Source organism: Stegostoma tigrinum, chromosome 4 (genome assembly GCF_030684315.1).
Source record: "Stegostoma tigrinum isolate sSteTig4 chromosome 4, sSteTig4.hap1, whole genome shotgun sequence".
In the NCBI taxonomy this organism is placed as follows: Eukaryota; Metazoa; Chordata; class Chondrichthyes; order Orectolobiformes; family Stegostomatidae; genus Stegostoma; species Stegostoma tigrinum.
In genome coordinates this window covers 56,384,336-56,398,635 of record NC_081357.1, presented here as the reverse complement: position 1 = coordinate 56,398,635, position 14,300 = coordinate 56,384,336, and the positions used below count along the sequence as shown (strand labels likewise).

The following is a 14,300-nucleotide window of genomic DNA, read 5'->3' as shown; positions in this document are numbered from 1 at the left end:
TTTGTACTCACAGATATGGCTAAATATTGTAGTATTCTACCTTTCATTTTGCTCTTATTCTGTGAGATCAGCTTGGTTTGTATTTGTCACCAGTAGTAGGCATGTTACTGAACTGTTCTTTTGTAGATTTAGATTTTGCATATAAGAATGCTACCTTTTCTAAAAGGGCAACACAAATCTGAGGTCAATCATCAGAATTCTTCATAACAACATGCAATTTTCAAATTAAACATGAAACCCTATAAGAATGAGAAAATTTTTTGAAAATCAAAACCAGAGAATGATTTGAATACTACTTTAGGTTTAATTAATTTTTTATTGCATTGCATTACAATAATGAGTAATTTCTACATATGTTAACAACGTGTTGGATCAAATGTTTTCAGGGGCAAAAAGCTGTTAAAGTATGCACAGTGAAATACAATTTAAAATTCACCAACTGTGATAACCTTATTATGCAGATACTTCACTTTTCTAAACTAAGTTGTGTATAGTATTCTGGAAGCCTGTGCTATCGGCAATAAGTTTGAAGGACAAAGGCGAACATCAATAAAATTAAGCATATTTACATCTCCCAATCAATCCTTTCCATTTAGCATATAAAGTATTGACAGATCCATTTTAACATTACATAATTAACATTGTAACCATTAACCTTGTAAAAACTAATTTGATCTAAAAGCAAACAGTGCAAAGTGTGTCAAAAGACCAGTATATGTTTAAAAATCATATTCAGGTACAGCTGCCCGCACTGGAGTCAGGCCATTCCAAATTTCCTGGATTTTGAATTACCTGTTATCCAACATGTACAAACCCAAATGAAGTCTTAGACTTTTCATCACTTAATGAGATGGATCCTGAAAAGCACAATCCATTAAAATTGCTGAATGCCAATTTGTATTTAATGATTTGTAGAGTAAATAATTGAGTCTTGCTCACTCTGCTAAAGGTTGTACTAATATGCAAGGGGTTACTGAGTCAAAACGTTCAGGTTAACTAATAAAGTTATAAACCAGGAAATTTGGTGTTTGGCAGTACTTAGTTGCAAAAAGCTTGCCAGATGGTGTTGGATCAGAGAAGGCAATCTCATTTTTATTCAGGCAAGTTCCATACATGAATGTATTTCTGAAAAAAGATGAAGTATATTAAAGTCAGTTATGTAAAATTCCTAGTGCCTTTTATAAACAGGAGTAAAGAATATTTTTAAAAAATTACCGAACAATGTCCACCATTCTACTGGCAATTTGTTTTCTCCGCATCAAAGTGAAGACCCAGATTCTGCTTATGCCACAAATAGCCTCTTCTGGCACGGTAGAGCATCTCCAGGCACGATAATGATCAAACAGTTGGTTCTCTGTATTCTTCTGATCAGTAGGTTCAGATAGCACCCGAAAGGCCTTTGGAGGTACCACAGGAAAATTAAACAACAAAATAACGAAGAATCTACTCTATCATACTAATTGCATAAATTTAAATTGATACTTTGTCCAAAAATTAAAAGAACTGCTGGATGGCACTGAAGTTATGGAAGCATTCAGGGCAGTCCATTTGGATAAAGCAAGATTCCACAAGCAAATTATCACTTTAAATCTCCCACACTAAGGCTCTTAGGCAACTAAAAGTTCTGACAAGATCCTTTGCTAAAGAGCTAAATAAATCAATGTATTTCAGATTGGTTAGAGCAGGTAACTAGAATCATTCCAGCCCTTCAGTTTTTCCTTTGTTACTGCTACCTTGTAGTGTCTGACTATTGCTGTAATGAAATCAAAATACCATGGATGATGGAAATCTGAAACAAACAAAATGCTGGAGAAACTCAGTAGATCTGGCAGGAGAGGAGAGAGAAAGAGAGTTAACATGGAGCCTGGCATGTGGGAGAAGGCTAACAAGAAAAATAAAACAGGTAGGAACGAAATCTGTTTCAGACATAGCAGGAACTGCAGATGCTGGAGAATGAGATAACCAGGTGCAGAGATAATAGGAACTGCAGATGCTGGAGAATCCAAGATAATAAAATGTGAGGCTGGATGAACACAGCAGGCCAAGCAGCATCTCAGGAGCACAAAAGCTGACGTTTCGGGCCTAGACCCTTCATCAGAGAGGGGGATGGGGTGAGGGTTCTGGAATAAATAGGGAGAGAGGGGGAGGCGGGCTGAAGATGGAGAGAAAAGATGATAGGTGGAGAGAGTATAGGTGGGGAGGTAGGGAGGGGGATAGGTCAGTCCAGGGAAGACGGACAGGTCAAGGAGGTAGGATGAGGTTAGTAGGTAGATGGGGGTGCGGCTTGGGGTGGTCCTTGAAGAACTTGGACATCTGGGATGTGCGGGAGTGGAAATGTCTTATTGTGGGAGCAGATGCGGCGGAGGCGGAGGAATTGGGAATAGGGGATGGAATTTTTGCAGGAGGGTAGGTGGGAGGAGGTGTATTCTAGGTAGCTGTGGGAGTCGGTGGGCTTGAAATGGACATCAGGTACAAGCTGGTTGCCTGAGATGGGGACTGAGAGGTCCAGGAAGGGGAGGGATGTGCTGGAGATGGCCCAGGTGAACTGAAGGTTGGGGTGGAAGGTGTTGGTGAAGTGGATGAACTGTTCGAGCAGTTCGCACCTGCAGCCTAATGTTATCAATGTGGACTTCACCAGTTTCAAAATCTCCCCTTCCCCAACTGCATCCCTAAACCAGCCCAGTTCGTCCCCTCCCTCCACTGCACCACACAACCAGCCCAGCTCTTCCCCTCCACCCACTGCATCCCAAAACCAGTCCAACCTGTCTCTGCTTCCCTAACCTGTTCTTCCTCCCACCCCAAGCCGCACCCCCATCTACCGACTAACCTCATCCCACCTCCTTGACCTGTCCTTCTTCCCTGGACTGACCTATCTCCTCCCTACCTCCCCACCTATACTCTCTCCACTTATCTTCTTTTCTCTCCAACTTCGGTCTGCCTCCCCCTCTCTCCCTATTTATTCCAGAACCCTCACCCCATTCCCCTCTCTGATGAAGGGTCTAGGCCCGAAACGTCAGCTTTTGTGCTCCTGAGATGCTGCTTGGCCTGCTGTGTTCATCCAGCCTCACATTTTATTAACCAGGTGCAGAGCTGGATAAACACAGCAGGCTAGACAGCATCAGCGGAGTAGGAAAGCTGACGTTTCGGGTCAAAACCATTTTCTGAAGAATGGTCCGGACCCGATATGTCAGCATTCCTGCTCCTCTGATGCTGTTTGGCCTACTGTGTTCATCCAGCTCCACATCTTATTATCATGGATTATGATGAGATGTGAAAAGTAGGAGTGAATATGCAAAGGGTTGAGGCAGACTTCAAGGTTAATACAGAGAAACAGCACTTGTATTAAAAAAGGACTAAAGCAATTTAACTTTTTACATGTGTATCCAATCCTGGGATGTCAGCATTGCTGTCAAAGCCGCTATCTATTTTGCTTTTCAACGAATGATACCGAAGATGGAGTTACTTTAGTTGAAATAGATAAAACAGTATTTCAGATTTAAGCAAATAGCTTGGATAAGCCAAGTGATTTCTGCTTGAATCTAACCTTATTTAACAATACTTGGTGCCAGTGACGTAAATGTGAATAACAGATTTTATTTTATGATCCAGGAGCACGAACTAGCCTTTATAAACATGCAAAGCCAGCTTGGCTGCATGTACACAAAACAAATTCTTTACCTGTTTGATAGGTTCTGCAATGAGACAGCCAACAATCCTCTTCTCGTTAGAGACAAACATGTAGGTTTTGCTTCGTTCTGGATAATTTAATATAGCTTGCTGAAATCCTAGTTCATTATCAACCAATTCTCGCAGTTCCTCTACCTTGTTGGGGAAAAAAATGTAAAAAAATACAACAAAATATACTTCTTAATTTCTGTCCTCGACACCTATTTTGACCAGATAGTCATCTACTTATTTTGCTATGCCAGTATATTTCCATGTTTGTTCTCTTAAATAAGAAGGAAGCTGACTTGATCTTACCAAGCACACAATCAGTTCAGTCAGTCATCAGATCTGGTTCGATCATGTTAGGCTTCACTGTCCCACACTCTTTAAAACCAACTCCTCTGACAGCATTCTAGTGGCCAGTAACAATTCCAGACTCCTCAAATGTACAACTAATTGCTCAACTCTTTCTTTTCATGTCCCCTCCAGTACCAAATGTGCACAGTGCATTAAAAGAAAAAACATCCCACAGCTACTTGTGCTCCTTTCCTTCTGAAATATTTCATCCCTCTTCTGTTAGTGTAGGTAGCACTCCCAAAAACCAGCTTGAAATGTCACCTAGATCATTGAACTATTCAAAAATTTAAATTGAAATCTAACACATTAAAATATTTCAAAAATTGAATTCAATAATTTGGAATAGTTTGATTTTGTTTCAAGTGATATGAAGTTATTCTATTGCACATTGATTCAGTTCCCAGTCTTGAAAACAATTACTTATATACTGCAGACTTTGGGAGAAAGTTTATCAATACTATGCTTTTTTTTACCTTTTTAAGAGCATACTTGGGGTCATCTGCTAGAATCAATATGATTTTTCCATCTAGATATTCTGCCATCACACGCTCTTTCTTCCACCCCTGTGTGTTGAATAGGAATACTTTTACAATAATGCAGTTTCAATACTTCAAAAGAATGAGAAGAATCATTAAGTGATGTGGCATAGTCCTCTTGTCATTCTGCTGAAATTTCCTCAACCTTCCCTGCAGGCATAAATTCATGTTTGTCTACCTTGCTAGCTCTCTAATATATCAGCTAATGATACTGATTTACGATTGGTAGGTAATACATTTATATGCCAATTGACAGTGGAAATAATAGCTAAAAATCATATCTCAGTCTCATTCTTGATGAGCCTCACCTTCACCAAGATTGCAAATGAGTTCCAGGGTTGGTTTTAAACTCTTGTGCCGGTGAATTTGAAGGCAGTGGGCATGCAGACTCCAATGGCTGACCTCCCTACTACCTATATGTTTGCATCTGAACAGTCTGAATTTTTGCAGAGGGGCAAGTGAGGTGTTGGGAACACAATTCCACCTCTGGGCATTGCGAAACCCTTAAGTGGCCAGTGGGGGATCATTAACATTTAATGAGAAATCTGAAAACCTAATTTTAACGAATAAAATTATGCCACAAGACTGTACTTGTTTAAACAACAAAATGTATATTGAATAAACTGCACAAAATACATAGAATTAACCTAATAAAATAACCACGTAGTAAGAATTTTCTTATGAAGGCACATCATCTTAAAGTTATTTATTTATGTAGTGACCACGATAGGTAAATCTCAGTCCTCTGGGGAATGCCCTCAGTTCCAGTTTGTGTCGAGGTAAAATGCTCACGTACCATCTCTTCACAATGGATACCCCAATTCAACATTCTGGTTAATTTTCAACATTTCTAAGTTGTGTGGCTGCCAGGTAGGTCCAGGAATATTGATCAAAGCTGACTAATGGCATCCGTGTAGAGACCTCAGAGGTTTGTGCAGCGACAAAAATAAGAGAAAGAGCGTTGCTTCCAAGCTAATTTGGCTATTTACATTTTCTTTTTGTAACAGGACAGATTGTCTGTCTATTTTGAATCTTGACACAATCTTCATTCTTCTCTCTCAAGATTCAAACTAAGAATAAGTACCACTTACATTCCTCACTGAACGAAGAAGCTAGTTTTTTTTAAAAACTCTGCTTAGTGTAGGCCTAGCTAACCATCACTTACTTTGGTGATTTTCTGTCAGTGGACTGTAAACTAAACAAAAAAGTTGCTGGAAAAGCTCAGCAGGTGTGGCAGCATCTGTGAAGAAAAATATCAGAGTTAATGTTTTGGGTCTGGTGAAATTTCCTCAAAACAGTTCTAAGGCAGGGTCACCGGACTCGAAACATTAACTCTGATTGTTTTTCTTCACAGATGTTGCCAGACCTGCTAAGCTTTTCCAGCAACTGTGTGGTTGTTCCCGATTTACAGCATCTGCAGTTCTTTTGGTTTTTATTTGCAAACTGCACATAGCAGTTCTAAATTGTAGCTAACTCTCTCAACAAGTCAAATCCTAAGAACCTTCCTAAGTTTCACCCATCTCTGCTACAACATAGCCTGCTCTGAGCTGTCCTCAAACTGATTTGTCAAGATTAATTCTTTCCTTTACAATTTCTTCTTTGATCTAAAGTAAATGGACTTTTATAACCTTCCAGGTTCACTCCATGTTTTTAAACTAATGTAGGTCTGCCAAATGGAATGCAGCGGTTCAAGGACTCAGCACACCATCACCTCTAAGGCAACTAGGGATGAGCAATAAATGCTGACCCACCCAGTGACACCCATTTCCCATGAATGAATAAAGCAAAAATATATCAAGTATTCTTTGCAACCAGTTCAAAAAAAAAGCCGGGGGAGTTATCCTTGGTGTTATGCTTAATATTTATCTCTTAAACAAAATTACAAATAAAACAGACAGACAGTCTGGTTATCAACACAGCTCTTTTCTCCCTAGAGACTGCTGCATGCAAATTAGCAACTGTGCTCCTGACACTATAACAGTGACTGTATTTAAAAGTACGTAACTGGTTGTAAAATATTTCCAGACATCCAACAGTCTTGAAACGTTGGTGAGGCTGTAAGAATGCCATTCATCAAATGGAGCAACTAGTGACAGTAGAGTATAATTAAAGTGTGACAAATTTGCATAAATCATTTCCTTTATCAATGTACATTACATGGGAGTTTATTGGATTAAGGACAAAATATACAAAATTAAAATGGGGACTTGATAATGTCTGCAAACCTTGGTATTTATCCATCTAACCCCATTTAAACCAAAGAGTATACTTAATTTTTAACACCCTGAAAAATCGGTAAACGGTTTAAAATGCATACAAAAAATGCCAAGGAATTTGAAACCTTGAATTTGGACAAAGTTAATTTAAAACCTTTCATACCACATAGCGGAGCCCTTCTAGGAATCTTTGGTGATATTGAATATGTTGTGCTTCATCCTCAGGGTTGGATGCTGTATAAATCATTCCACAGGACCTGCACATGACTGCTCCAAAATGCTTCTGACCAGCATCCTGCAAAATTACAAAAGCAAGAAAATCAATACATCTACCAAGACAAAGCACATCTAGTCATCAGCATTATTATAGCTTTGAAATTATTTAAAATACTTTAAGTTCTCATGGTCTTAACATTACGTTATTTCAGAGCATCTCTCTGGTTAACTTCCTAAACTTATTTTAGGAAAATAAAACTTATCTAAGGTTTTGGAGTAGATCTGTAGCTCGGGTTGTGGATGTTGAGATTGGTTGGCTCGCCGAGCTGGTTTGTTGTTTTGCAGACGTTTCGTTACCATGCTTGGTAACATCCTCAGTGCAGCCTCCCATTAAGCGTCAGTGTGTTTTCACGCCTGGTTTTTAAACTCTGGGGTCCACTGAGATTGATTGCCTCACTTCCAGGTTTCCTTCGTAGCGGAATGTATATGGGGTCAAGTTTATTAAAAGCATGCTTCGTGGAGTGCCATGCTTTCAGGAATTCTCGTGCTTGTCTCTGCCTAGCCTGTCCCAGGATCTTGGCGTTGTCCCAGTCGAAGTTCTCCTTGTCCATGTGGATTGAGATGAGTGAGTATTGGTTGTTTCTTTTTGTAGCCAGTTGGTGTTCATGTTACTCTTGTTAGTTTCCTTCCTGTTTGCCCGATGTAGTGTTTCTCGCAGTCTCTGCAGGAGATTTTGTAGATGACATTGATCCTGTCCATGGTGGGGGGTGTGTCTTTAGTTCAGGTAAGCAGCTGTGGTAGAGTTGACTTTGAAAACTTAGAAATTCATAAAAGGTGGGTCTTAATTTATACAACTCTCATGTCAGGATATCCCAAAAAGTACTTTGCCATGAAATACTTAGCAAAGATTTTCAGTCAAAATAGCAGACAATTCATACACAGCAAAGTTACACAAACTGCAATGAGATGAACCTTTTTAATAATGATATTGCCATGGAATCTTTTAAATTGTAGAGTCAGTTTAAAGGCTCATCTGAACAGAAATTCAGAATTTAATCAACTTGTATGTTAGAAAATTATTTGCCTTTAACTAAAACTAAGATTAAAAAATTCCCCATTCAAGGTTATAAAATTTTGGAAATCTCTAACAGGATGCTCAGTACTCAAGTATTTTCTAGTCATGGTTCGATATATTTTTGAGTGCTAAGGATAAAGAGGGGGTGTGGGACAGTGGAATTGAAGCGAAGGATCAGCCATGATTTAGCCTTATGGTGGAGCAACCTTAAAGAGTCAAAAGGCTTACTCAAGATATTTATTTTGTATGAATTGACAAGGGTTCCCTTTGCTGCATTCGAGTATCAGTGCAGGCTTATGTGCTCAAATTCTATAGGCGCCATGGATTCCAAAGACCAACTTATAGGCAAGAATGTCATGGATGATACCTCATGACATGCTTAAAAACACAATAAACTATAGAACATTTTACATTGACGTAGAAAACTTTGTTCATTCAGTTCACTATTAGAAGCTGAAGTTTTATGATATCTTATGAAATCTCAATTTCTTCACAGTCACTAGGTTAAAATTCTGCAACTCCATCAGCAATGTAAGGTACTTTCCTCGACTGGACTGCTGCAGTTCAAGAAGGCAGTTCACCATCACTTCTCAAGGGCAGTTAAGGATGGGCAATAAATGCTGACCCAGCCAGCAAAACCCACATCCCCCTAAATGGTTAATAAAAAAAACCCACATAAAGGCAAGACAGTTTAAGAATGGCGGATTTCCTTCCCTAAAGGTCATTAATGAATAATATGCATATCTATGATAAACAATGATTGCTTCAGTGTTGCTATTACTGAGATTATCTTCCAATTCCAGATTTTATTAATTAATTGAAGTTAAATTCCATGAGCTGTCATAATGGGATTTGAACCTATATCCCTAGAATAAACGCCTGAACCTTGGGGTCACTTATCCGGTGATGCTTAGTCATATGGTGGTTGCACCACAAAACAAACCTGTCAAATTCTTTTACAACGGGATGCCTTCACACATATAGAGTGCAATACCTAACCCTATGTGATGGAATTGGTAATCAACTTTAGCCCTTTACTGATCCTTGATATAAGATGACCATCTTTCTTAAGAATCAGGAGATTCCTCCTTCCTCTCTCCAGGTGCTATTCTGTCCTCTTCAATTCTACATTTTCTGGGGTTTTGCAAATAGCTTTCAGGTGAGGTTTAGAAAAAAGCTGATTTCTTTAGAATTCTAAGTTTGCGACATGGAACGAGGCCCTTCAGTCCTTTGAGGCTGCATTGGTCATCTTTCTTCTCTAGTCCCTCTTTCCAGCACTTGGCCTGTAGTCTTATATGCTAGGTATTTCGAGGGTTCATCTAAATAATTCTTAATGTTGTTCCTTCGTAGAATAAAATTTGTAACACAGAATTTGTTCTTGTAAATTTCTCACAAAGACAGTTCATTGTGACAAAAATAAGACAGGCATTTAATCTATTTAAGGTTAACCACTATTCTTTTTCAATAACCTCTGACATTGGGATTGACTGCGGAGGGAAAAAACCTGTACCACACATCCCTCTTCTCTGTTTGCACCCTGGCAAAATGAATTCGTGTCTTCAAATAGTGTCAGCATTCCAAGTGAATCAATGTGCTTTCCTGAACATGTGTTTAACTTGTTTAGTAAAATATCTTATGCCTAAGGCAAAAAAACCCCAAGATTTTACATAGTAGCTATCTTTTTAAAAAAACCCAAATCATTGGACCAGATAGCTCAACAGCCAATTTTGTGTTTAACCTGATATGTTGCAAATTTTATTATAATCTTCTTGGAAGAAAGTCTAATAAAATTTTCCACTATAAACTGTTCTTGCAGTTGGTTCATTACATCAGATTCATTCACTTCTGTGTACAAGAGTTTCACAATCCACTCTCTCCTAGATATGAAAACAAAAGCTGCTCTGTTCAGAAAACCAGCTGGCACTGGGAAAATCTCAAGAATCACCATTTGGCCTACCACAACTGTGCCAGTTTTTTGACTCACACAAGGACATGGAGATGGAAACTTGGCTTGATGAGAGGCAAGGATGACAGCTCAAAATCCCTGGATACATACAATCAAAAGGATGAAAACATTTTCACTAATCAACAATATTCTGTTATACTCCACGTCCAGGTTGGAAACACACAACCCAAATTCAACTAATATTCAGAGACAATGGCAGGAAAAGTCTTGAATGAACTTACTATAAGCCAAGAATAAGGCCATCTTCATCAGCCTTTTAAGCCACAGTCAAACCTCATAATGCTTCAAAGAGTTAAAACATAACTTGAAAGATCAGGCTAGATTTTGTAATACAGTAATAAACTGCCATTTTAATCATGTCTTTTTGCCCTTTATTTTCTCACTTTTCCTTCTTTTCAAACCTTTTCTTCCTTATTCTTAAATGGTTGACGGTATATGTTACAAGAGATATTTCGTATCTTTACTTAGACGGTACAAAATCTGATTTACTCCTTCAATTTCCAGTGACAATCCTGGGTTTATGCCCCCTTGTTATCCATTCACCAATGAAAATAATCTTTCAAATTTCAAACCACAAATACTTCCATAATTTCAAAATGTTTCTTTTAAAACCTAGAGTTTCAGGTTAAAAAAAACCCCAGCAACCTTTGTCACAACTGTGATAAGATATGGACCATCATTTTTCTACTTCCATCATCTGACTTTCATGGACTGATTTCAGAAAGGAAAATAAAAAAAACTTGGAAAAGGCTTCAGTCATCACCAAAGCACAAGTTGAGCCAAGCTGCACAAAGTCAACACTAAACAAGAATGAGTCTGAACTGAAATTAACATTTTCTTAAACAACTGCGGACCATTTTTTCCTTCATTTTCATGGGATGACAGCATCACTGGCCAGGCAATATTTATTATCCATCCCAAATTGCTCAGAGGGCAGTTAAGAGTCAATCACTTTGTTATGGGTCTTGAGTCACATGTAGGCAAGACTGGGTAAGGAAGGCAGTTTCCTTCCCTAAAGAACATTAGGGGGACAGATGGGTTTTTCTTGACAATCGACAATAGATTCATGGCCTTCATTACACTCTTAATTCCACATATTTATTGAATTAAAATTCCACCATCCACCATGGTGGGATTCGAACACAGGTACCCAGAAAATTATCTGGATCTCTATGTTAACAGTTCAGTGATAATATCACTAGGCCATTGCCTCCCCATTTATTTGGTGTAGGTAGACCCAGAATACCACTAGGAAGGGGAATTCCAGGATTCTGACACAGCAACTCAAAGGAAATACAATATATTTCTAAGTCTGGAAGGTGAGTGGCTTGTAAGGAAACTTGCAGGTGGTGTTTTCCCATGTATTTGCCATCCTTGTTTTTCCAGGTGATAGTGATCGTGTGTTTGGAAGATGTTGTCTAAGAAGCCTTGGTGAATTTCTACAGTGCACTTTGTAGATGGTAAGTGCTGCTGCTGAGCATGGATGGTGGAGGGAATGAATATTTGTGGGTATGGTGCCAATCATGTGGGCTGCTTTGTCCTGTGGTCTCAAGTGTTTCTGAAGCTATACTCATTTATGCAAGTGGGCAGTACTCTATCACATTCCTGACTTGTACACTATAGGCGGTGGACAGGATTTGGGAGCCAGGAGGCAAATTACACAATGCAGGATTCCTAGCCTATGGCCGTGCTCTTGTAGTTTTGTCCTGCTTTTTGTGTATAGTACATACCTGGGCAATGTTCCACACCTGTCAACTAGATTCTAATGTTACAGCTGTATTAGAATAGCTTGACTAGGAGTGCAACAAGTTCTGCAGCATAAGTTGTCAGAACTATTGCCATAATATTGTCAGGACCCATAGTTTTTGCAGTATCTAGTGCCTCCAACTATCTTCTTATATCACATAGATTGAATCATTTTCTGGGGAGTGGCATCTGTGATGTTGGGGACTTCTGAAGAATCCAGAGATAAATATTTATGACTAGTCCAGTTCTGGGATGGTAAGGCAATTGAACGGCAATGGTTAGTTGGTTAGATTCTCTCTTGTTGGAAATGGTCATTGCCTGGCATTTCTGTGGCATGAATGCTGCTTGCCATTTGTCAGCCTCAATCAAGATATTGTCCAGGTCTTGCATTTGGACATAGACTGCTTCAGTGTCTGGAGAGTTGTAAATGGCATTGAATATTGCATAATCAGTAGCATCTCCATATCTGACTGAACGTATGGGCCTAAAACACTACAGAAAGGAACGCCTGTAGAAATAACCTGGAACAGAGATAATTAATATCCAATAGCAATCGTTCTCATCTCACATCTGGAATCCAGCTCTTTAGTCCATGTTTAAACCAAGGATCCAATGAGGTCATGAACTGAGTGGCCAAGGCAAAACCAAGTCTCAAAGAGGAAGTTATTATTTTGCAAGTGCTACTCGAGAGTGCTGTTGATGATGCCTTCTGTCACGTTACCAACGATTGAGAGTAGATTGATGGGGCAGTAATTGGCTGGGTTGGATTTGTCCTGCTTGTGTGTCCAGGACATATACCTGGGCAACCATTCACATCTATCAACTAGATGCTAGTGTCATTGTTGTATTGAAAGTGCTTGGCTAGGGTTGCAAGTTCTGGAGCACAAGTTTTCAGAACTATTGCCAGACCGTTATCAGGGCCAATAGGTTGTGCAATATCCAGTGCCTCCAGCTTTTCTTTATATCACATGAAGTGAATCAAATTTGCAGAAGACTGACACCTATGATGTTGGCAACTTCAGGAAGATCCTGAAATGGCTCACTCAGTCAGCACCTCTGGCTGAAGATACTGTGAATGCTTCAGACTCATCTTTGCACTGACATGCTGGGCTTCCACATTCTTCAGAATGGTGATATTGGTGAACTTATTTGTCCAGCACCATTCACAACTTGATGTGGAAAGGCTGCCAGGGCCTTAGATCTCATCTGTTTGTTGTGGAATTGATTAGCTCTGTACACTACTTGCTGTTAATGCTGTTTAGCACACAGGTTGCCCTGTTTTCTGACTTCACCATGTTCACGTCACATTTTTAGATACTCTGATGCTGCTTCTGTCAGGTATCTTGCACACTTCATTGAAAAATTGCTGATGCCACTATGATTAAGCCAGTGGAAGAGTGGCAGATATGCCATGAATTGAAAATATGAAGTGAGAATGCCAGGTTCAAGACCCACCTGCTTAAGAGGTGTGGTGTAATACCTCTGAACAGGTTGGTTAAAAATATTGAAAACTGAAGTTGACTCCAAGTCACAGAATCATACAGCATGGAAACAGGCCAAAAACGGTTTAACTGGTCCATGCCAACCATAATCCCAAGCTAAACTCGTCCCATCTGCCTGCACTTGGCCCATATCCCTCCAAACATTTCCTAGTCATGAGCCTATCTAAATAGCTTTTAAACATTGTAGCTGTACACACATCCATCACTTCCTTTGGAAGTTCACTTCATACACGAACCACCCTGTATATAAAAAAAATTACCCCTCAAGTCTTTACTAAATCTTTCTCCTCTCATCTTAAAAATACGCTCCCAGCCTTGAAATTTCCTACCCTAGCGTAAAGGCACCTACCACTCACCTTATCTATAGCCCTCATGATTTTAAAAACTTCTATAAGGTCACCCTTCAACCCCCTATGGTCCAGTGAAAACAAAGTCCCAGCCTATCGAGCCACTTCTTACAACTCAAACTTCAATGTTCTAAGGCGTTTCTGCCTGTACCACCCTCACAAGCAATGAATTCCAGATTCCCACCACATTCTGGGTGGAAAACAAATCTTCCAATCCCCTATAAGCCTCCTGCTCCTCATCTTAAAACTGTGCCACCTGGTTACTGATTTCTCTGTTAAGAGGGAGTTGTTTCTCCCTCACCTCACAGCTGTCTCCACCTCAATCAGGTCACCCATCAGCCTTCTCTGCTCAAAGGAAAACAACACCAGGCTCACTAGTCTCTCTTCTGCATCCTCTCCAGTGCAATCATATCTTTCCTGTAAAGCAGAGACCAGAAGTGCACAGAGCATTCCAACAATCACAGACAGCTCCAACAAGACCTCCCTGCTTCAGTAATATCTCCAATTACACCATTTCAAGGGTTGCTAACAAATTTCCCTTGAGCACTGATCCCTCCGAAAATGTCTGCTCCCTCATCACTGACTTATAGAGGACTTATACAACCCGTACAGTGTGAAGGCAGAGATTTCAGCCCATAGAGTCCACACAGACCCTCTGAACAGCATCTTACCT

General features: G+C 39.6%; 1 protein-coding gene across 4 annotated transcripts in view; it reads right to left on the bottom strand.

Moving 5' to 3' along the window:
* Positions 1-323: 323 nt before the first annotated feature.
* Positions 324-14,300, bottom strand: part of esco2 (establishment of sister chromatid cohesion N-acetyltransferase 2) — a 52,906-nt gene continuing 38,929 nt past the window's right edge. For all 4 annotated transcript variants that reach the window (XM_048530546.1, XM_048530547.1, XM_048530545.2 and 1 more), the window contains 5 exons: positions 6,939-7,070; positions 4,497-4,586; positions 3,679-3,822; positions 1,216-1,397; positions 324-1,125 (listed from right to left, as the gene is read on the bottom strand). In XM_048530546.1, the coding sequence (XP_048386503.1) occupies positions 993-1,125; positions 1,216-1,397; positions 3,679-3,822; positions 4,497-4,586; positions 6,939-7,070 (681 nt within the window). In that variant the 3' untranslated portion in view covers positions 324-992. The remainder of the gene's footprint in view (positions 1,126-1,215; positions 1,398-3,678; positions 3,823-4,496; positions 4,587-6,938; positions 7,071-14,300) is intronic.